This window comes from Dasypus novemcinctus, chromosome 4 (assembly GCF_030445035.2).
Source record: "Dasypus novemcinctus isolate mDasNov1 chromosome 4, mDasNov1.1.hap2, whole genome shotgun sequence".
Lineage (NCBI taxonomy): Eukaryota > Metazoa > Chordata > Mammalia > Cingulata > Dasypodidae > Dasypus > Dasypus novemcinctus.
In genome coordinates, this window is record NC_080676.1 from 74394067 (window position 1) to 74416593 (window position 22527).

At 38.7% G+C, this 22527-nt stretch overlaps 1 protein-coding gene across 4 annotated transcripts in view; it reads left to right on the forward strand.

Annotated features, from left to right (window-relative positions):
• The window catches only part of OSBPL11 (oxysterol binding protein like 11), a 112038-nt gene that overhangs the window by 81771 nt on the left and 7740 nt on the right, over nt 1-22527 (forward strand). For all 4 annotated transcript variants that reach the window (XR_011648656.1, XR_009185534.2, XM_058295662.2 and 1 more), the window contains 2 exons: nt 9005-9187; nt 16815-16968. Coding sequence is in view for 2 of the 4 variants with exons in the window: in XM_058295662.2 (XP_058151645.1) it covers nt 9005-9187; nt 16815-16968 (337 nt within the window). In the remaining 2 variants the exon portion in view is untranslated. The remainder of the gene's footprint in view (nt 1-9004; nt 9188-16814; nt 16969-22527) is intronic.

Consider the following 22527-nt stretch of genomic DNA (forward strand, 5'->3'; position numbering starts at 1 on the left):
GGTTTCTCTTTATTTATTAATAATTTAAACTCAATCTGCATGTTTTAAGTACAGTTTTGCTGGATAAAGAATTCTCAACTGGCAGTTTTTCTCTTTCAGTATTCTGATTATATTATACCACTATCTTCTCGCCTCCATAGTTTCTAAAGAGAAATCAAATTAAGTCTTACCAGGTGTCCCTTGTATGTGATGGTTTGCTTTCAGAATTTTCTCTTTATCTTTGACATTTGACATTCTGAGTAATATGTGTCTTGGAGTAGGTCTATTTGGGTTTATTTAGATTGGGGTACACTGTGCTTCTTGGACATGTAAATTCATTACTTTCATGAGAGTTGGGAAATTTTCAGCCATTATTTCCTTAAATATTCCTTCTGCCCCTTTTCCCTTCTCCTCTCCTTCTGAAACTCCCTTGATACATATGTTGTTGCTAAATGTATATCATTCTACAACCTGTGATCCTGCTCAGTTTTTTCCTTTCCTTTCTCTCTACCCTTTTCTCTCTTTTAGATTCAGCTGTTCTCTCTTCTATATCATGTATTCCCCCTTTTGTCATTTCAAGTCTGCTGTTATATGCCTCTAAATTTTTTTGGTACTGGGGCTAGGGATTGAACCCTGGACCTTGTAGGTTGGAAGCCAGTGCTCAACCACTGAGCCACATTGGCTCCTCCTTGTTGATTTTTTCATTTGTTTTGCTTGTTATTTTTGTTTTGTTTTGTTTTGTTTTGTTTTGTTTTTAGGAGGTACCAGGACCCTAACCTGGGACCTCCCATGTGGGAAACAGACAACCACTTGATCATCATCTGCTTCCCTCTAATGTGTTTTTTTATCTCACCTATTGCGTCTTTCATTCCCATGTGTTCTGTTACTTTTCTATTTACGTTTTCAAAGTCTTCTTTGTGTCCACTCAGTGTGTTCTCAATTTCCTTTATCTCTTTAGCCATTGTCTTTTAACTCATTAATTTGATTATAGAGATTTGTATGACTCTCGTTTATTAATTATCTCAATTCCTACGTCTCATCTGGGACTTTTATGTATTCCCTTACTTTCTCATCCAGGTAGATATAGGGCCATTTTACTTCCATATGCCTGAGTTGTGGAGACAAGCAGCATTTTTGTCAAAAAGAAAATTCTTATCTGCTCAAATGCCTGGACAAATGCTAAGTTGAAATCTCAGATTTTTATGTTAGAAATAATTTTAAACTTTCAGCCACCAGATGGCACTCATGAGAAGCCAAGGACTTAGCCTGTTAGAGGAAATTCAATCTTTTTTTAAAAAGATTTATTTATTTATTTATTTCTCTCCCCTTCCCCCCCCCCCCCACCGCAGTTGTCTGTTCTCTCTGTTTATTTGCTGTGTCTTCTTCTTTGTCCGCTTCCGTTCTTGTCAGCAGCACGGGAATCTGTGTTTCTTTTTGTTGCGTCATCTTGTGTGTCAGCTCTCCATGTGTGTGGCGCCATTCCTGGGCAGGCTGCACTCTCTTTCGCGCTAGGCGGTTCTTCTTACAGGGCGCACTCCTTGCGTATGGGGCTCCCCTACACGGGGGACACCCCTGCGTGGCACGGCACTCCTTGCGTGCATCAGCACTGTGCATGGGCCAGCTCCACACGGGTCAAGGAGGCCCGGGGTTTGAACAGCGGACCTCCCATGTGGTAGACGGATGCCCTAACCACTGGGCCAAGTCCACTTCCCCAATTTTTTTTCTAAAATATTATGAACACTTGGTAAAATTCCTTCTTTAAACCATTCTTAGTTCATAAGAATGCTTATTAAAAGTAGAGGTTAGATAATGAGTACAATTTATTTGAAATATTTTTATCATGTCTCAATCAGTAATAGTCCCAAATATATTTACAAAATTGGAGAAATAATAATTCTGTTATCAGATAAGAGAGATGTAAATCACATAGCTGCTCTGGTTTACAGAACAAAGCAGGGAAAGAAGAAATCTCAAGTTGACATATTCCAGTGAAATCAAAATATCTTTTGATCATGGCTTTAAGTTTCTTTCCACTATGGGTGGCCATATATAAAAATGTCATGAAGTTAAAGTAGGTAAATAAGTGTTTCTATAAACATCATCTAAAATTTCACAGCAGCCCTATGGAGGGGAAGATTTTAGTTCACCTATTTCACAGGTGAGAAAATTAAGTCTCTCGAAAGCTCTCAGCAACACTGGTCTATTTGAGTCAAAGACCATGTTCTTCCATTCTTACCAGACTACTCTGATAGAATTACCAAGTATTTCAAAATTTCCCCAGGATTAGGAACCACTTAATTCTTTTGCCTCATATGGACCATCAGCATAACTATATATACATGGAAAAATGGTGGTTTTCAAATTTTGATTCAAACTTTTGCTTCCAAAATTCTTAAATTAAATCTTTGTGGTTAGGGGAGGAAGTCATGTTATGGCATAAAAGCAAAACAATACAGAATTAGTGCTGAGCAGAGCTTAACTTTATTTCTTTGGGCTATTTCCTCAATTTTCTTTTGTCCTAGAAAATATTTCTCTGAAGTATCTCATTTATCTGCATATCACAGCCACAAAATTATGGTACTGTCAATCCTGAAGCCAAATCGTTTAGAAAATTTCTACCTAGACATACTGAAAAGAACTTGGGTTTTGGAATCCATCAGACCTGATTCATATACTGACTCTACTATTTACTAGCTATGTGACTTGAGGTAATATACCTAAAATTTTTTTTTTAAAGATTTATTTATTTATTTAATTTCCCCCCTTCCCCTGGTTGTCTGTTCTTGGTGTCTATTTGCTGCATCTTGTTTCTTTGTCCGCTTCTGTTGTCGTCAGCGGCACGGGAAGTGTGGGCGGCGCCATTCCTGGGCAGGCTGCTCTTTCTTTTCACGCTGGGCGGCTTTTTCCTCACGGGCGCACTCCTTGCGCGTGGGGCTCCCCCACGCGGGGGACACCCTTGCATGGCACAGCACTCCTTGCGCGCATCAGCACTGCGCATGGCCAGCTCCACACCGGTCAAGGAGGCCCGGGGTTTGAACCGCGGACCTCCCATGTGGTAGACGGACGCCCTAACCACTGGGCCAAAGTCCGTTTCCCCTAAAATTTTGAGACTCCATTTCCTCTTCTGCAGAAATGGAATAGTCCCAAAGTTTGATGAGTAAGATAATTTATGTAAAGTTCCTAGTGTAAGTATTCAAAAAATGTTAGTTCCACCTCCGAACACATACTCACATTCTCATGTGCATGTTTTTGCTCATACTTACTCATTCTAGGTAGTAATATTAATTTGAGCACATCTTGTAAGTTCTGCGAGGCTTAGATTTCTCATTAATCAACTCAGGCAACAGTTGTTTTTTTTTTAAGATTTATCTTATTTCTCTTCCCCTTCCCCCCCCCCCCCCCACACACACACAGTCGGCGGTTGTCTGCTCTCTTGTATCCATTCACTGTGTGTTTTCCTTTGTCTACTTGCATTCCCAGCAGCACCGGGAATCTGTGTCTCCTTTTTTTGTTGTATCATCTTGCTATGTCAGCTCTCTGTGTGCAGCACCACCCCTGGGCAGACTACGCTTTTTTTTTTTGAGCAGGGTGGCTCTCTTGCAGGGCAAACTCTTTGTGCGTGGGGCTCCCCTAGGCAGGGGACACCCCTGCGTAGCATGGCACTCCTTGCGCACGGCAGCACTGCGCGTGGGTCAGCTCACCACATGGGCTAGGAGGCCTTGGGTTTGAACCCTAGACCTCCTATATGGTAGGTGGACGCTCTTTTCAGTTGAGCCACATCCGCTTCCCTCAGGCAACATTTATTAAATACCTGCTCTGTACTAGGATATAGAGATAGGACCTCATCCATTCCTGCCACGAGCTTACTTTCTGGCTAGGGAGATGTCATACCAATAATAGCTTTACCATGTGATCAATCCCCTGAGGACATGCAAGGGAAGCACCTGATTCAGCCTAAGGATTAGAAATAGCTCCTTAAGAAAGGTGACTCTTGAGCTGAGTCTTGAAGAATGTGGAGAAGAGCCAGGGAGGAAGGGTACATCAGGCAGAGGGAACAACATGTTCCAAAGGCAAACTGGCATACAAAAAGCTGTGAAAGTTCTTTGTACATTTTACATTATACCAGAGGTCAGCATACTATAGCCCTTAGGCCAAATCTAACCCATCACCTGTTTCTGTAAATAAATGTTTATTGGACCACAGTCTTGCCCATTTGTTTACTTATTAACTATGACTGCTTTTGTGGTACACCATTGGAGTTAAGAAGTTGCTACAGGGAAGCAGATTTGATTCAACTGATAGACCGTCTGCCTACCACATGGGCAGTCCAGAGTTCAAACCCAGGGCCTCCTGACCCATGTGGAGCTGGCTCACATGCAGTGCTGATGCGTGCAAGGAGTGCCGTGCCACGCAGGGGTGTCCCCCGCATAGGGGAGCCCCACGCACAAGGAGTACAGCCCGTAAGGAGAGCCACCTGGCGCAAGAAAAGCACAGCCTGCACAGGAGTGGCACTGCACACACAGATTGCTGACGCAGCAAGATGGTGCAACAAAAAGACACAGATTCTGGGTGCCACTGACAAGAATGCAATCGGACACAGAAGAACATACAGTGAAGGGATACAGAGAGCAGACGGGAGTCGGGGGAGTGGGAAGGGGAAAGAAATAAATTAATTTTTAAAAAAAGAAGTTGCTACAGAGATAGTCTAATTCACAAATCCTAAGGTATTTACTTTCGAGTCCTTTCTGGAAGTTTGCTGACCCACATAAGACTGCTATGAACATCAGTTGTACACTTTATTTATTTATTTATTTATTTTTAAAGACTTATCTATTTCTCTCTCATTCCCCCTCATTGTCTGCTCTCTGTGTCCATTCACTGTGTGTTCTTCTGCGTCTTCTTGCATTATCTGATGGCACTGTGAAACTGCGTTTTTTGTTGAATCATCTTGTTGCGTCAGCTCTCCATGTGTACAGTGCCACTCCTGGGCAGGCTGCACTTTTTTCACATCGGGCGGTTATCCTTGCAGGGCACACTCCTTGCACATGAGGCACCCCCACACAGGGTTGGCCCTGTGTGGCACAGCATTCCTTGTGTGCAGCAACACTGCACATGGGCCAGCTTAACACACGGGTCAGGAGGCCCTGGGGATTGAACCCTGGACCCTCCATATGGTAGACAGATGCTCTATCAGTTGAACCTTGTCTACTTCCCAGTTGTACATTTTAGATGGAGTGTATGGGTTATGAATACATTTCAATAAAATTGATTATATATATATATATGTGTATATATATATATAAAAAGACTGCTACAGGGAAGTGGACTTGGCCCAGTGGTTAGGGCGTCCGTCTACCACATGGGAGGTCCGCGGTTCAAACCCCGGGCCTCCTTGACCCGTGTGGAGCTGGCCCACATGCAGTGCTGATGTGCGCAAGGAGTGCCCTGCCATGCAGGGGTGTCCCCCGCTTAGGGGAACCCCATGCGCAAGGAGCGTGCCCCATAAGGAGAGCCGCCCAGGGCGAAAGAAAGTTTAGCCTTCCCAGGAATGGCGCCGCACACACGGAGAGATGATGCAACAAGATGATGCAACAAAAAGAGACACAGATTCCTGTGCCACTGAAAACAACAAAAGCGGACAAAAGAAGAACACACAGCAAATGGACACAGAGAACAGACAACTGGGGCGGGGGTGGGGCAGAGAGGATGGGGAGAGAAATAAATAAAAATAAATCTTTAAAAGAAAAAGACTGCTATGTGGAATTGTTAGCAATGTGTGGTGAGGCCCTTCTCCCTCCTTGTACTCCTTTTGTAAATCCTCTGTGTCCTTCCTCTAGTATCTGTGAAGTTTGTCCCTTGACCTAGTTCTTTCAGGCTGTTCTTGCTGTACAGCTGAACTGAGCAGCAGGAACCCTATATAACCTTTGCCTGTTATATGTCAAGTAGAAAGACTTGTAAGAGATAACTTGAGAGATTATGCTATGGCAGTACAAAAGAGATAAAGCTGGGAAGCGGATTTGGCTCAACTGATAGAGCGTCCACCTACCACATGAGAGGTCCAGGGTTCAAATCCAGGGCCTCCTGACCTTTGTGGTGAGCTGGCCCACGCACAGTGCTGATGCGTGCAAGGAGTGCCATGCCATGTAGGGGAGCCCCACGCACAAGGAGTACACCCTGTAAGGAGAGACGCCCTGCGTGAAAAGCACAGCCTGCGCAGGAGTGGCACTGCATACACGAGAGCTAAGCAAGATGACACAACAAAAAGAGACACAGATTCCTGGTGCAGCTGACAAAAATGCAAGTGGACAGAGAAGAACACACAGCTAGTGGACACAGAGAGAAGACAACGAGACATACTTAGCAGTGCAATATTTACATTCAGATGTAGAAGCATAGTCCCAAATTCCCGCCTTTGCTGTATTCAGGCATATGTGTAGTTATGGTGTTTTTTGTGTGTGAGTTCCACTGAGTTACAGTTACTCCTGCCTTTTGATTTTAAATGTGTGATTTGTTCTTGGATGCTGAACCCTTGTATACCTAAGATCTGGTTCCTAGATCATTTGCTTTACCTTGAGCTCTGGGTTTGCAGACATCTGACTTCTCCTGTCTAAAAACTGTGGGCTCCTTAAATTCCCCTTTACCCTCCTGATTCACAAGCTCCTTAAATTATTCCTAACAAGGGATACTTCAGATTTCTGAGCTGTCACCGGACCTCTGGGCTTGGTTCTTTGGTTTCCTTTTGGTCCAGATAAAACATAATCTCTGACATATTGATTGGACCCTAACCTTTGCCCACTATTCTCTGACTTCTGATCCTCCATTTACTCTGACCCTGTTGCTGCTTTGTCCAAGGGTGAGTATAAAATACATCATTAAAAGTAGTTAGACCTGTTCCTATTCCTAGCCTTTATTTGTCCTATCTGTTGATAAACGAGCCAGGTAATTATTTTTATTTAAAAATTTACTTTTTATATCAGTGTTTCAAGTTACTCAGCACAAGATAACTACATTAACAGATAATCATTAAATTTTTAACAACAATAGTGTTTGAGTTCTCTCTCAGTACTGTGGTGGTATGATGATAATTTTTGTTATCCCAGTTCTCTTATTTATTTGTCTGGTTTCTATATTAAATTTAAACTTGGACATAATCTGATTTTATAAAGAATTAATAGACTCAGAACTTGAAATATTAGAACTCCAAACTTAAATAAACAAGAGTAGTACCCAAAATAATGTAAATGGATTGTAATTTTCTAATGTTTTCAAGCCATAATAAAAAAGGAAATGTTATTATTTTTCATATTTCAATTACCTAGCTTTTGTTTTAGTTTTTTTTATCTTTTATCAACCTTCTACCAGGACTACTGCCTATCAATACGTTATTTACTCTGTAAAGGACATGTTCTTTTGTAACTTAAGTTATTCCAGGCACTGGGATACAAAACAAAATAATAATGGTTCCAGCTTTTAAGGAACTTAAATTTTAGAAGGTGGGGGTGTGTGGAGACAATTGTCATGACAACTAATAAATCAGGAAAAAAACTATAACCCAAGCAAGCACATAATATCATGAGAGTTCAAAGAAGGACCCTTAAATCAGACAAGCGAAGGCTTCCAGTGAGAAAGTACTATATATCCTGGCATTTGAAGATGACCTGAAGGCACAAATGTAGTAAGTAGAGAAGGAGTGGTATATAGAACATACAGGAGAGGCATGTGAGAGCAATCTGAGAATTATGCTAGTTCAGGGGATGTCGCATATTGTTTTTTTTTTTTTTTTTAATCATACCAAAGAATGGATTGGAGAGACAAAAACTGGAAGCTGGGCAGTTTCCAGTTATCTGGCAAATAATCTAGGCAAGAAATGAGGAGAGCCTAAGACTGTGAAAAGATCGGTAGAGAAGAAGGGATAGATCTATGTGATATTTAAGTGTTAGAATCAATAGAATTTATATTTCTTTGGAAACAGATACATGGAGATAGATGAATCAAGGATGACTTCTGAAATGCTAAATCCTGATGCCTACTAGTCAACTTTCTATCTCCTGTGGCAGGATCTTTGCTCCAAAGCTGCCTCACCTACCTGGAATCTACATTCTCCATAACTTCAACCATTCTGGGTTGTGAAACATTCCAGTTAGGGAGGTCAGCACATGCAGAGCCACATCCATGGCTGTGTTGAGCTGAAGACTTGCATCCCTAGGACTCAGACTTTCCTCCCTTAGGAATTCCCTGGCTCACACTTAGCCAGGAGTGTAAGCATAGCAACTGCTGCAAGTCCTGGGCTCCAAGCCTGAAGGCTCCCAAGGTCTACTTCTATGGCACTGCCGCTTTCCTAGCAGGCTGAAAATTCCAGGCTTTTCACACTTCCTGTCAGGTTTGACTCTTCTGCTGCCAGCTAAAAATGGCAAGGAAGGCAATGTGGAGAAAAGAATGTGACTGGGATTCAGAGTGAGCCAGACCCAGAAGTGAACCCAGCTCTACCACTCACTTAACTGTGAAGCCATGCCTCAGGATTTTCTGTAGGTGGCAGGAAGTTGTTCTTGTCCACCAGTTTGGAAGGTCTTGGGATAGAAGATGCTCATAACCTTAGAAGATTGTTTTGAGGCTAGGAGAACTCTGATATCAAGACATCAGCAAAGTGATAGTTTTCTCCCCAGAGTCTGTAACATTCCGGGGTTCCCTGGCTTGCGTCTCTACCTCTAGTATCTAGTCTTAATATTATGAGTTTTGTTTGTAGTAAGCATTTTAAAGATCACACTTTGTGATCATGTTAACTAAGTCTCTAGTATGATTCCCAGACTGCTTTCTAAAGATTAAAATTGCTGTCATTTGAAAAGTCTATCTGGGAAGCTACTGTGGGGTTTACAAGATTCTGATATTCACACTGGCAAATTCAGGTAAGTTATATACCTAATTTAAACAGAATCCACAAGGTTTGTTCTTAGATTTCGGTGGAATTGTAAGAAACAAGCCCAGTATAACTTATTAGAACACATCTTTATTTTCTGTCTGCTTCTAGGGTTACAGCTGAAGTAAAGCACAACATGACCAGCACTGTTGTATGCAGAGTGCAAGGGGAATGGAATAGTGTTCTTGAGTTCACATACAGCAATGGAGAGACAAAGTATGTGGACTTGACTAAATTAGCAGTGACAAAGAAAAGAGTAAGACCTCTGGAGAAGCAGGATCCATTTGAATCCAGGTATGTTGTTCTTGCATCCATCCAGGAAAGAGTCAGAGGCTCTGGATCTTAATCTAAGCCTTCTCACAGACTGTGTGCTTTGGGCAAATCACTTCACCAGTTTGCAGTAGCTTCCTTATGTGTAAAATGAAAGGGTTGGTCTGATCTCATGCTCTTAAGTTCCTTACTAGCCATGACATTTTATGAGAGAGGATTACGTTTTAGTAAAAATCAAAACATTTGTCAACTGGGGAAAAAATATTACTATTTAATAATCAAAACTATTACAAATTATTAACAAAAAGTCACTCCAGTAAAAAAAAATGGGCAAAAGACATAAAAGAGGTTATTCACAAAAATGTAAATAAATGCCCACTAAGAAAATGTAAAATTGTTCATTGTAATTAGAATTTTTAAAAAACACAAACAATAAGAAATTAATTTTTAAAATAATTACTCCATTAGGAAAAGATGTGAGCAAATAGTATTTTCACCCAGCTGGTTAGAACCTAGAAGGTACTTTGCCAATAAGTGTCATAGACCTTTAAAAATAAATGAAGTGGATCTATGTATGTTGATAAGATACAGTCTCTGAAATGTGTTGACAATGGTTGTTTCCAAAAAGGAGTACTAGTGTCAGGAATAGGAAAGAGTATACTCTTTTGCACTGTTTAAATTTTATACCTTATGGAACTATTATTGTATCATAAAAAAAAAAAGGAAACTATATGGAAGCATTGAATATCTTAAATTAAAATCACATAGGAAGTGGATTTGGCTCAACTGATAGAGCAACCACCTACCATATGGGAGGCCCAGGGTTCAAACCCAGGGCTTCCTGATCCTTGTGGTGAACTGGCCCATGCACAGTGCTGATACACACAAGGAGTGCCGTGCCATGCAGGGGTGTCCCCCAGTTAGGGGAGCCCCACGTGCAAGGAGTGTGCCCCACAAAGAGAGCCTCCCCATGCGAAAAAAGTGCAGCCTGTCCAGGAGTGGCAATGCACACATGGAGAGATGACACAGCAAGATGATGCAACAAAAAGAGACACATATTCCTGGTGCCACTGACAAGAATGCAGATGGACACAGAAGAACACACAGCAAATGGACAGAGAGAGCAGATAACAGGGAGGGGCAGGGGGAGAAATAAATAAAAAATCTTTAAAAAATAAAATCACATAAAAGGAACCAAGCAGTATATATATATAAGTGATTAAGCACCCATCAAAGACTCAGGGTCAAAAAAAAAAAGAAAAAGAATGATTTAACAAAAATTCTTCTAGGGGTTTATTCTAAAGGAGAGGTTCTCATAGTTCAGTCTGCAGACTCCTGGGATCCCTGAGAACCATGCAGAAGGTCCACAAGGTTAAATTTTATTTTCATGATAATACAGAGATGTTATTTACATTTTTCACTGTGATGACATTTATATTAATGATTCTAAAGCAATGGTGGGTGTATTGGTCAGCCAAAGGGGTACTGATGCAAAGTACCAGAAACCTATTTGCTTTTATAAAGGGTACTTATTTGGGGTAGAAGCTTATAATCATAAGGCCCTAAAGTGTCTAATTCAAGGTTACTTCTTCACCAAACTCTGTTGCCATGTGTTACAGCAAGATGGCAGGCAACCTCAGCCTGGTTTCTCCCTTTCCTTTTTCCTCTTATGGCTCCGTGGGCCCGGCTTCTTTCAATCTCAGCTGTAGGCTGGCATAAGGCTCATCTCTGTCCCTGGGGCTCATATCTTTCTGAGATCTGCTGCTCTGCTCGCTCCACAAGGCCAGCTGTAAACTATCAGGCTAAGGGCTCAGTTCCAATGTCAAAAACTAAGTTCTCTCCTCTGCCATGTCATTTACTGTGTGAGTGTCCACACACCATGGGGGCGGGGACTCAATATCCTACTGACATGGCTGAATCAAAGCCCTAATCTTAATTTAATCAAGTTAAAGTGAAACCCCTGATTTAATACAGTCGAAGGGGAGCATGTCCAGAGGAACAGACCAGCTTACAAATATAATCAATATTTCATTTTGAAATTCATCAATAATATCAAACTGCCACAGTGGGTAACACTAATCAACATAATAGCATCAAACTGTACAGGTAGTCATTGTATTCTTGGCTGCTGTGTACTGCCATCTTCTTTTTAAAATGTCCTTGATAAAATGCGACAGGTTATTTAGTCTAGACCTTGCGTACACATCTTTTTAATATTCTGTTACAGATTGGGAATATGCATAAAAAACTTGTGGTGTGTACTGGAGTGTAGTGGTTATCTGGAGGAAAAACACTTGTGCAGCTGTTGGAGTTGCAAGCCAAACTAATCACTACTTTCATGAAACCTGTGTTTTTACTTAAAAGAATGAGTGATAAACAAGACGTGGCTTTTCTAATTTGAATATTGGTCAGACATTTTTCTTGTAAATGAATGATGTGAATGTGACACTTGAAGGAAAACAACTGACAGCATTTGGTGCTAATAATACAATCTGAGCTTTCACATGAAATTAAGAATTTTGGAAAACTTGTATCTGCCATCATGAATTCAGCAGCTTCCTAAGTAAAGACTTCTGATGAAATTGGTGATAATATTAATGAATGTGATTTTTTTATATTATATAATGAAATATGTCAATATCTAGAAGATCTAAAAAGCTCAGTAAACCAATATTTTTCAAATGATCAGTGCTTGCATAACAGATTGAATGCAGGAGCAGATATAAGAATCTGACTATTTTATTAAACCAAGCACTAAAGAAATCTACAAAAATGTAAAAAAAAAAGTAAAATAATAGTAATTTTTCATTAAAAATTTTATGTAAACATGTAATGAGGTGGTTTTTTTTACTTTTAAATGAATTAATATTTTACGTTTTTGCCAGGTTTACTTTCTAATACAGTAGATAACAATAGATATGATCTATATTGAAAAAAGCTATTTTGACTTCTAATTAAATTTTAAGAGTATAAAAGATTCCTGCAAAAATGTTTGAGAACTACTGCCCTGAAAGAATAATTGAGGAAATGTGAATTTATGTTCAAATATATGAAATACAACATTACTTATAATTTCCAACACTAGAGGATTGATTAAGAACATTTTGGAGTTCCCATGAAGTGGAATCCCCTGAAGTCATTTACTGGTGATATCAAAGATTAATGAAACAGAAAAATATCCTCTATTAAGTGAAAATAGACCTCAAATCAATATGTTAGTTCCATTTTTGAAGAGCTATATATGGTATATATCCATTGCAAACATATGTCCACCAAAAACTTGTACATGGGGAGTGGATATGGTTCAAGTGGTTGTGCTTCCAGATGGGACGTCCTAAGTTCAGTTCCTGAAGAAAAAAAAACAACTCAAGGAAGCTGATGTGCCTCAATGGTTGAGTGCTGGCTTCCCACATACGAGGTCCCAGGTTCAGTCCCTTTCCCTGGGTACCTCAAAAAAACCTGTACAGGAATGTTCATAGTAGTATAATAGTCAGAAAGTAGAAAGAATCCATATGTCCATCAATTGATGAATAAACAAAATGTAATATATCCATACAATTGACTATTATTCAGCCATAAAACAGAATGAAGTGCTAATACAAGCCACAACATGGATGGACCTTGAAAACATGCTAAGAAAAAAGCCAATCACAAAATGTCACATACTATATGTTTCTGTTTATATGGAATGTCTGGAGTAAACCATCCTACAGAGGTGGAGCCTAGAATACTGGTTTTCAGGGAGTAGGAGAGTGAGGGAATGGGGACTGATTGCTAATAGGGACAGGATTTCTTCTTGGGGTGATAAAAGTATTTTGAAATAAAATAGTGGTGATGGTTGCACAACTCTGTGAATATAGTGAAAACCACCAAAATTTACACTGAAGGGGGTGGGTGCATTTTATAGTAGGTGAATTATATCTCAAGAAAGCTGTTACTTTAAAAAACCCACAATCTGCAATGACTAAAATTAAAGTCTTAGTTTCAAATGTTTGTATGAATGTGGAGGAAGTGGAACTCTCATATACTGCTGGTTGGAATGCAAAATGGTACAGGTTCTTTGGAAAACAGTTTTGCAATTTCTTGTAAAGTTAGACATATACTTACCTTATGATCCAACAATTCCACTCCTAGGTATTTACCCAAGAAAAGCAAAACATAAGTTTGCACAAAGTCTTCTCTTTGTTTGTTCATACAAACTATCCATAATAGCCAAAAAGTAGAAACAACCCAAAGGTACATTTACTAGTGAACAAATTATAGTGTTTCCCATACAATGGATTACTACTTAACAATTAAAAGAAATTAACTACCAGTATACACAGCAACATAGATGAATCTCAAAAGCATTATGCTAAGTGAAGAAAGTTAGAAAAGACTACATACAATATGATTTCATTTTAATGAAATTATAGAAAAGGCCAAATTATAGCTTAAAAAAAGTTGTCCAGAACCAGGAAATGGAGAAGGGGATTGACAGCAAAGGGATATAAGGGAACTTTCTGAGGTTATGGAAATGTTCTATATATTGATTGTGGTGGTGATTTTACAACTGTGTACCTTTGTCAAAACTCAATTTTGTGGTTAAAATTGGTGAATTTTACCACATGTAAATTATACCTTAATAAAACTAATTTAAAAGGTAAATAAAAGCATATAATAGTGAAAAAAGAACGTATTTTAAGCCTATGAAATTATATATCCAAGTAATGATAATGCTTCTCTCTGGGTACTGGTATTTCAGGTTATTCTTCAAGATTGTTTTGACTTGTCTAGGTTTTTTGTATTTCCATGTAACTTTTAGAATCAGTTTGTCAATTTCTACCCAAAAAAAGCCTGCTGGGATTTTGATGAGGATTTTTTAAAAATTATCGAAGTATATCATTCATACATGAACATATATAAACAATAAATGTATAGTAAAAGTTGGGAACTTAAAAGACAACCATGCATATCGTCATACAGTGCTCCCATACATCCCCACCACCAACAGCTTGCATTGTTATGAAACATTTGTTACAAACTGAAAGAGCTTGATAGGGATTTTGGTGTATCTATAAATCAGTTTAGGGAGAATTATCTTAATATTGAGATTTTTGATGCATGAACATGTCTGGTATATGAACATGGTATACCTTTCCATTTATTTAGATCTTTAATTTTTCTCAGCAGGGTTTTGTAGTTTTTAGTGTGTGGATCTTGCACATCTTTTGTTAAATTTATCCATAAGTATTTCATCATTTTGATGCTCTTAGAAATAGCTTATCGATTTCCATTTCTAATTTTTTGTTGCTATCATAAATATCATTGATCTTATATCCTGCAACCTTGATAAAGCTCACTTCTTAGTTCTAAGTAGCTTTAGTGTTTTCTATATGGTTTTGTATCTGCAAATAAAAGTAGTTTTATTTCTTCCATTCCAGTTTTTATGCTTTTTTGCATTGGTTAGGACCTTCAGTAAAAATCGTGCATCTTTGACTTGTTCCCGATATTTGCATGATGCCAGGTATAGAGTTTTGTAGATATCCTTTGTTAGGTTGAATAATTTTCCTTTTATTCTTAGTTTGCTGTGAGTTTTTAGAATGAATGGGAAAGTAACTTCACCACATGCTTTTTCTGAGTTTATCAAGATGATCAAATGGTTTATTTGCTTTGTTCTAGTAATATCGTGTATTATTTTTATTGATTTTCAAATATTATACTAACCTTGCTTTACATAACCCTACTTCATGATGTATGATCTCTTTTAGAAGCCACGGGATTCTGTTTGTTAAAATTTTGGTAAGGATTTTCTGCTTGCATTCACATTGGTCTGTAGTTTTCTTTGTGGGAAAGTTTTTAATTACAATTTCAGCCCCAGGGAACCACTGAACTGCTTTCTGTCTCTTTAAATTTGCCTTTTTGGGACATTTCATATAAATGGAATTATACAATATATGATCTCATTCTTGGCTTCTTTCACTTAGCATAATGTTTTTGAGGTTCATCCATGATGTAGCATGTCACATGATGTAGCATGTGTAGTTGATTCTTTTGCTGAGTAGCCTTCCATTGTGTGGATATACCACATTTTCTCTGTTCACCAGTTGGTGGACTTTTAGGTTGTTTCTAGTTTGGGGTTATCGTGAATAATTCTGCTACGAATATCCTTGTGCAGATCTTTGTTTGGATATACATTTTTATTTCACTTAGATAAATGCCTAAAAGTGGAGTTACTGGTTTATGTGGTAGTTTTATATTTAACTTTTTGAGAAACTACTAAACCGTTTCCCAAAATGGCTGCACTCTTTTACATTCCGGTCAGCAATGTATGGGGTTCCAATTTTTCCACATCCTGTCAAAATTTGTTATTGCCTGTCTTATTTATTCTAGTGGGTGTGAAATGGTATCTCATTGTGGTTTTAATTTGCATTTCTTTAATGCCTGATTATGTTGAGTATGCTTTCATATGCTTATTAGTCATTTTTTTCTCTTCTGTGGTGAAATTTGTGCTAATATCTTTTGTGTACTTTTTGATACGGTTGTCTTCTTACGATTGGATTTTAAGAGTTCCTTGTAAATTCTGGATAAAAATCCTTTATTAGATATGTGTTTTACAAGTATTTTCTTCTGGTCTGTTGCTTTTCTTTTCACCTTTTTTTAAATATATTTTTTATTTTTTAAAATACTTTTATTACACAAAATGTTACACAAAAATATATAAGGGATTCCCATATGCTCCACTCCCCACACCTCCCACACTTCCTCACATTAACAACTTCTTTTATCAGTGTGGTACATTGATTGTAATTGATCTTTTCATCTTCTTAATGGCGATATTTGCAGTGTAAAAGTTTTTCATTTTGGTGAGGTTGGATTTAACAATGTTTTCTTTTATATATTTCTTGTTTTGGTGTCATATATAGGAAATCTCTGCCTAACTCAAATTCTCAAAGATTTTCTTATAAAAGTTTTGTTGTTTCAGCTTTTACATTTAGGTCTAATCCATTTTTAATTAATTTTTATGTGTGGTGTGAGGGACAGTCTAAGCTCATCTTTTTGCATATGTGTATCTAGCTCCTCACCATTTGTTGAATAGACCGTCCTTTCCCCGCAAAATTGCCTTGGCTGTTTCCTTTTACTTGGAGTATGTTAAGCTTCCTCTATCCTGTGCTATGGCCTATAAACTCTATTTAGTGAGTTGGCATACTTATACTTCATTTGTTTCCCTTCTTTCAGGGATGACTGTCCTGCACAGCCTATTGCCCAGTATCTGAAATCCATTGTTTCATTTTACATTTTATCTGGTGTCCTACTTGATTAAGGCAGAAGGATAGATGGTCTGTGTTACTTCATCATATCCAGAAGAAGTGATTTCTCTTATATTTCGGTTTTCTTAAAATGTATTTCTTGTTTTGCTTATTTCCTAAATTTACTAACAAAAAATTTTTGTTTTTATAACCTGGAAAAATATATTTTTAGTTTTTTTGTTTTTTTTTTAAGTAGCATACTGGCTATGAACATCAACAGCATTGTATCAGTGTTGTTACTCAAAGACCTGAAATTATAGTTCTGATTTGGGAAATGTAATTTTTAAATCTTATTGTAATTTTAAGAGTACCTGTTCTATTTATCTTTTTTCAAGAATGTAAACTTTGGTTTTGGATTCCAGGAGGTTATGGAAAAATGTGACTGACGCTCTGAGGGAATCTGAAATTGATAAGGCCACAGAACATAAGCGTACCCTGGAAGAACGCCAGAGGACTGAAGAAAGGCATCGTACTGAAACAGGCACACCCTGGAAGACCAAATATTTTATTAAAGAGGTATATTTTACATGTCTTAGGGCTAAAACTCATTGCTTACAGAGACCTCTGGCTTACTAAATTTTGTTGACTTGCTATCATTAATACATCTTTATTTCTAAAAATAGTCCAGCTTTTTTTTTTTTTAGATTTTATTTTTATTTATTTCTCTCCCCTTACCTGCCCACCCCCCAGTTATCTGCTCTCTGTGTCCATTCACTGTGTTTTCTTCTGTGACCACTTCTATCCTTTTCAGCAACACCAAGAATCTGTGTTTCTTTTGTTATTGTTGTTGCGTCATCTTGCTGTGTTAGCTCTCCATGTGTGTGGCGCCATTCTTGGGCGGGCTGCACTTTCTTTCATGCTGGGCGGCTCTCCTTACAGGGCGCACTCCTTGCACGTGGGGCTCCCCTATGTGGGGGGCACCCCCGCTTGGCATGGCACTCCTTGTGCGCACCAGCACTGCACGTGGGCCAGCTTCACATGGGTCAAGGAGTCCTGGGGTTTGAACCGTGTACCTCCCATACAGTAGGCGGACGCTAGTTCCCAATAGTCTAGCTTAAACATGAACTTTCCATTAACTTTTCAGTTTATCAATGCAAAGTAGTTTATCAGCAGATAAAATAAGTTTGGGTATCTAAATTGACCACAAACAAATATGCTAACATAATCTTCACTTAGTATTATAGATTATGTGATTTAGAATTTATTAGCATTTGTATCACATCTAAAACTCTGTTCATTTCCAGAGACCACAGTTTAAAGATGATAGAGAAACTTGATTGACTGCACACAGGATAAGGAAGTAGCTAGAATTTTTGTAATATTTAAGGAAAAGAGAATAAAGTGGGGGTGTTTAACTTGGAAAACAGAAAATTGTGGCCACTCATTATAACTTACTTCAAATATATATAGGCTTAATCATGTAGAGATTTTGTTTGTTTGTTTGTTTGTTTAGGAGGTACTGGGTAATTGAACCTGGGACCTCATACATGGGAAACAGGTGCTCAACCACTGAGCTACACCCACTCTCCTAGAGATTTTATCTGAGTCAGAAAGCAGGTAACAGATAGGCCCAAACTACCAGGAAGCAACTTAGGGACTGATCATAAGAAGGAATTACATAGCAAAACTTCCAATAATAACAAGAGAGCGTTCTTATAGTACTGCATTCCCCTTTACTAGACCTATGTAAGCAGAGACCATAGTTTATGCAGTATACTTTATACACTCATTTTGTTGTTGGACTGAATGATTTCTGAAGTCTCTTCTAAATTTAAAGATTTGAAAATTTTTGTTGTCATTATCACTTTCTGGTAGAACTCAAAGTAAGGTGAATAATGGATCAGAGCTGAAATTAAAATTTAAAAAAGTTTTCTTTTGTTATAGCCCAATCTGAGGAGGCCCAATTGAAACTTTTTTATGTTGAACCAACTTTGCATGCTGGGAATAAATCCCACTTGGTCATGATATATAAGTTTTGTGATATGCTATTGGATTGGATTTGCAAGTATTTTGTTGAGAATTTTTGCATCTATGTTCATTAGAGACATTGGTCTGTGATTTTCTTTTCTTGTAGTATCTTTATCTTGCGTTGGTGTTAGGGTGATGTTGGCTTCATAAAATGTGTTGGGTAATTTTCCCTTCTCTTCAGTTTTTTGGAAGAGTTTAAACAGGATTGGTATTATTCTTTTTGAAATACTTGGTAGAATTCACCTGTGAAGCCATCTATCTAGTCTTGAACTTTTTTTTTGCTGGGAGATTTTTGATGATGGATTCAAACTCTCTTTAAATGTGATTGGTTTGTTAAGTTCTTGTATTTTTTGTAGCATCAGTGTAGGTTGGTTGTGCATTCCTAGGAATTTGTCCATTTCATCTAGGTTGTCTAGTTTGTTGGCATACAGTTTCTCATAATATTTATGATTCTTTTTATTTCTGTGGGGTCAGTTTGTAACTTGCCTGCTTTCATTTCTGATTGTATTAATTTGAATCTTCTCTCTTTTTTTCTTTGTTAGTCTGGCCAGGGATTTGTCCATTTTATTGACCACTTCAGAGAACCAGCATTTGATTTTGTTGATTGTATCTCTTGTTTTTTTGTTCTTAATTTCATTTATTTCTGCTCTAATCTTAATTATTTCTTTCCTTCTGCTTGCTTTGGGATTGGTTTGCTATTCTTTTTCTAGTTTCTCTAGTTGTTCAGTTAGATCTTTGAGTTTAGCTCTTTCTTTTTTAAAATAGGCATTTAGGGCTATAAATTTCCCTCTCAAGACTGCCTTCGCTGTATCCCATAAATTTTGATAAGTTGTGTAATCGTTTTCATTTGTGTCAATATATTTAGTTATTTCATTTGCAATTTCTTCTTTGACCCACTGATTATTTAGGAGTGTGTTTTTCAGCCTCCACACAGTTGCTAACCTACTTTTTCCTGTCAGTTACTGAAATTTCCAGTTTTATTCCATTATGATCTGAGGAAGTGCTTTGTATAATTTCAGTCTTTTTATATTTATTGAGAGCTGCATTGTACTCTAACATGTGGTCTATCCTGGAGAAAGATCCGTGGACACTTGAGAAGAATGTATAACCCGTCAAATTTGGATGCAGTGTTCTTGTTCTCTATATGTCTGTTAGGTCTAACTCATTTATCATATTGTTCAAGTTCTCTGTTTCCTTGTTGATCATCTTCCCAGTTGTTCCATCTAATGATGCGAGTTGGGTGTTAAAGTCTCCGACGATTATTGTAGAAATATCTATTTCTCCTTCAGTTTTCCCAGAGTTTGTCTCATGAATTTTGGGGCACCTTGGTTGGAGGCATAGATATTTATGACTGTTACATCTTCCTGGTGGATTGTCCCTTTTATTAATATAGAATGGCCTTTTGTATCTTTTAATTTTTCTGCATTTGAAGTCTGTTTTGTCTGATATTAGTATAGCTACCCCTGTTGTTTTTTGATTACTATTTGCATTCTTCAGCCTTTCACTCAGCTGTTTTCTATCCCTGGGTGTAAGGTGAATTTCTTGTAAGCAGCATATGGATGCTCATGTTTTTTTAATCTGGTCTGTCAGCCTGCATCTTTTGATTGGGGAGTTTAATCCATTCACATTCAATGATATTACTGTAATTGCACTATTTACTTCCACCATTTTATTCTTTGGTTTTCATATGTCATATCATATTTTTGTCTGTCTTAACTCTTTCGGTTATCCATTCTGCTATTCTTTCTTCTAATCTCTCCTCCAAGCCTCTCTCTCCTGCCTTTTTCTTTCAGGTTCTAAGGCTTCCTTTAATATTTCCTACAAAAGTAGATTTTTTGTAAACTGTCTTAGTTTTAGTTTGTGAATATTTTATACTCACCTTCATCTTTGAAGGACAGTTTTGCTGGCTAAAGAATTCTTGGCTGGCAGTTTTTCTCTTTCAGTATCCTAATTATATCATACCTCTCTGTCTTCTTCCATGGTTTCTAAAGAGAAATCTGCTCTAAGTCTTACTGGACATTCCTTGTATGTGATGGTTTGCTTCTCTCCCTTTCTGCTCTGAGAATTTTCTCTTTAGCTTTGTCATTTGACATTCTGGGTAGTATGTGTCTTGGAGTAGGTCTATTTGGGTTTATACTGATTGGGGTATAGTGTGCTTCTTTAACTCGTGAGTTCATTTCTTTCGTACGGGTTGGGAAATTTTCAGCTATTTTTTCCTCAAATACTCTTTCTGCACTTTTTCCCCTCTCTTCTCTTCTGAAACTCCCATGACACATAAGTTGTTGCATTTCATTTTGTCATTTAACTCCCTGAGCCCCTTCTCAATATTTTCCATTCTTTTCTCTCTTCAGTTTCAGCTGTTCTGTCTTTGGTGTCACTTACTCTTTCTTCTGTCATTTTGAGTCTGCTATTGTAGGCCTATAGTGTGTTTTTGAGCTCACCTCTTGTGTCTTTCATTCCCATGAGCTCTGTTACTTTTCTGTTCAGGATTTCAAATTCTTTGTGCTTGCTCAGTGACTTCTTTTTTTTAATTTATTTACTTCTCTCCCCTTCCCCCACTCCCCAGTTGTCTGCTCTCTGTGTTCATTCGCTGTGTGTTTTTCTGTGTCCGCTTGTATTCTTGTCAGCTGTACCAGGAATGTGTCTCTTTTTGTTGCATAAGCTTTCTATGTGTGTGGCACTACTCCTGGGCAGGCTGCACTTTTTTCACACGGGGCAGCTCTCTTTACGGGGTGCACTCCTTACACTTGGGGCTTCCCTATGTGTGAGACACCCCTGTGTGGCATAGTACTCCTCGGCACATCAGCACTGCACATGGGCCAGCTCACTACACGGGTCAGGAGACCTTGGGTGTTGAACCCTGGACCTCCCATGTGGTAGGCAGACACTCTATCAGTTGAGCCAAATCTGCTTCCCTCAGTGACTTCTTGATGTCAATTATCTCTTTAACCATATTGTCTTTCAACTCTTTAATTTGATTTCGGAAATTTGTGCACATGTCGCTGATTAGTTATCTCAAATTCTGCGTCTCTTCTGGGGCTTTGTTATACTCCTTTTCTTGGGCCATGTCTTCTATTTTCTTAGTATGGCTTGTAATTTTTTGCTGATGTCTAGGCATCTAATTAGTATATAGTTTACTCAGATGCTCAGTTTCTTTCTCTTTTGTAGGGAGTTAGTGCAAGAGGCTGTTTTACCACTGCTCTTTGATTCTTGCCTCGACTTGGATTGTTAGGATTGTCCCTGCTGGTTGCTCAGAACTGGGCACTGGACCCAGTAATTGGTTGTAGACTTGCTTCCTAGGTGGAGTGAGGCTATAGAGAGGGTGGAAAAAGCATCTCATAATTAATTTCCTCGCCTGCACTTCCTTGGTCTACCAGCAGATGGCGCTCTTTGGCAGCTTGCAGTTTAATGCCTGGTTGGAATGTATTTCTTACAACATAGACCAGATCAATGTGATAGAGCTTCCTGTTGGGAGGCTAGGAGCCTTGTAATTCAGACTTTCTCTGAGACAATTCTATTCTCTGGTAGCCCCTCCCTTTTCCTGACTAGGAAATATTTCCACTCCCCTCCGAGTCCTCAACAATCAGTCCTGGTTAGGAGAGAAGGCGATTGGGAGAGTTGTATCTCTTTAGCCCCCTGCCATCTCCCAAGGCACACAGTGGTGCAGCCCCTGGCTTGAAAGGGCTCCTGGGACACAGCAGACCAAGTTTGTGAGTCAAAAGCTGAGTCAGCCTTAGCTGTGTCTTTCTCTCTCCCCTTTTCTAGTGCATCCTCAACAATCAGTCCCAGCTAGAAGAGTGGGAGATTGCGAGAGTTGGATTTCTCCAGTCCTTCACCAGCTCCCAGGCAAACCACCTGGCCTGGAAGGGCTGGTGGGACACAACAGACCAAATTTGTGCGTCAGAAGCTGAGTCAACCTTAGGCTGTGTCCCTCTCTTCCCTTTCCTGAGTTGTAGATCCCTGGAGCCCCCTTTGTCTGTAGCGACAGGTCCAGAGGCCTGAGAAGTCTGACGTGTCTTTAGTGTGGGGACTGTGCCAGCTGCAGCAGCCGCTGGTTTCAACTCACAGTTCTATAGTCAAGATTTCCCTTCTTTGTCGCTCTCTAGC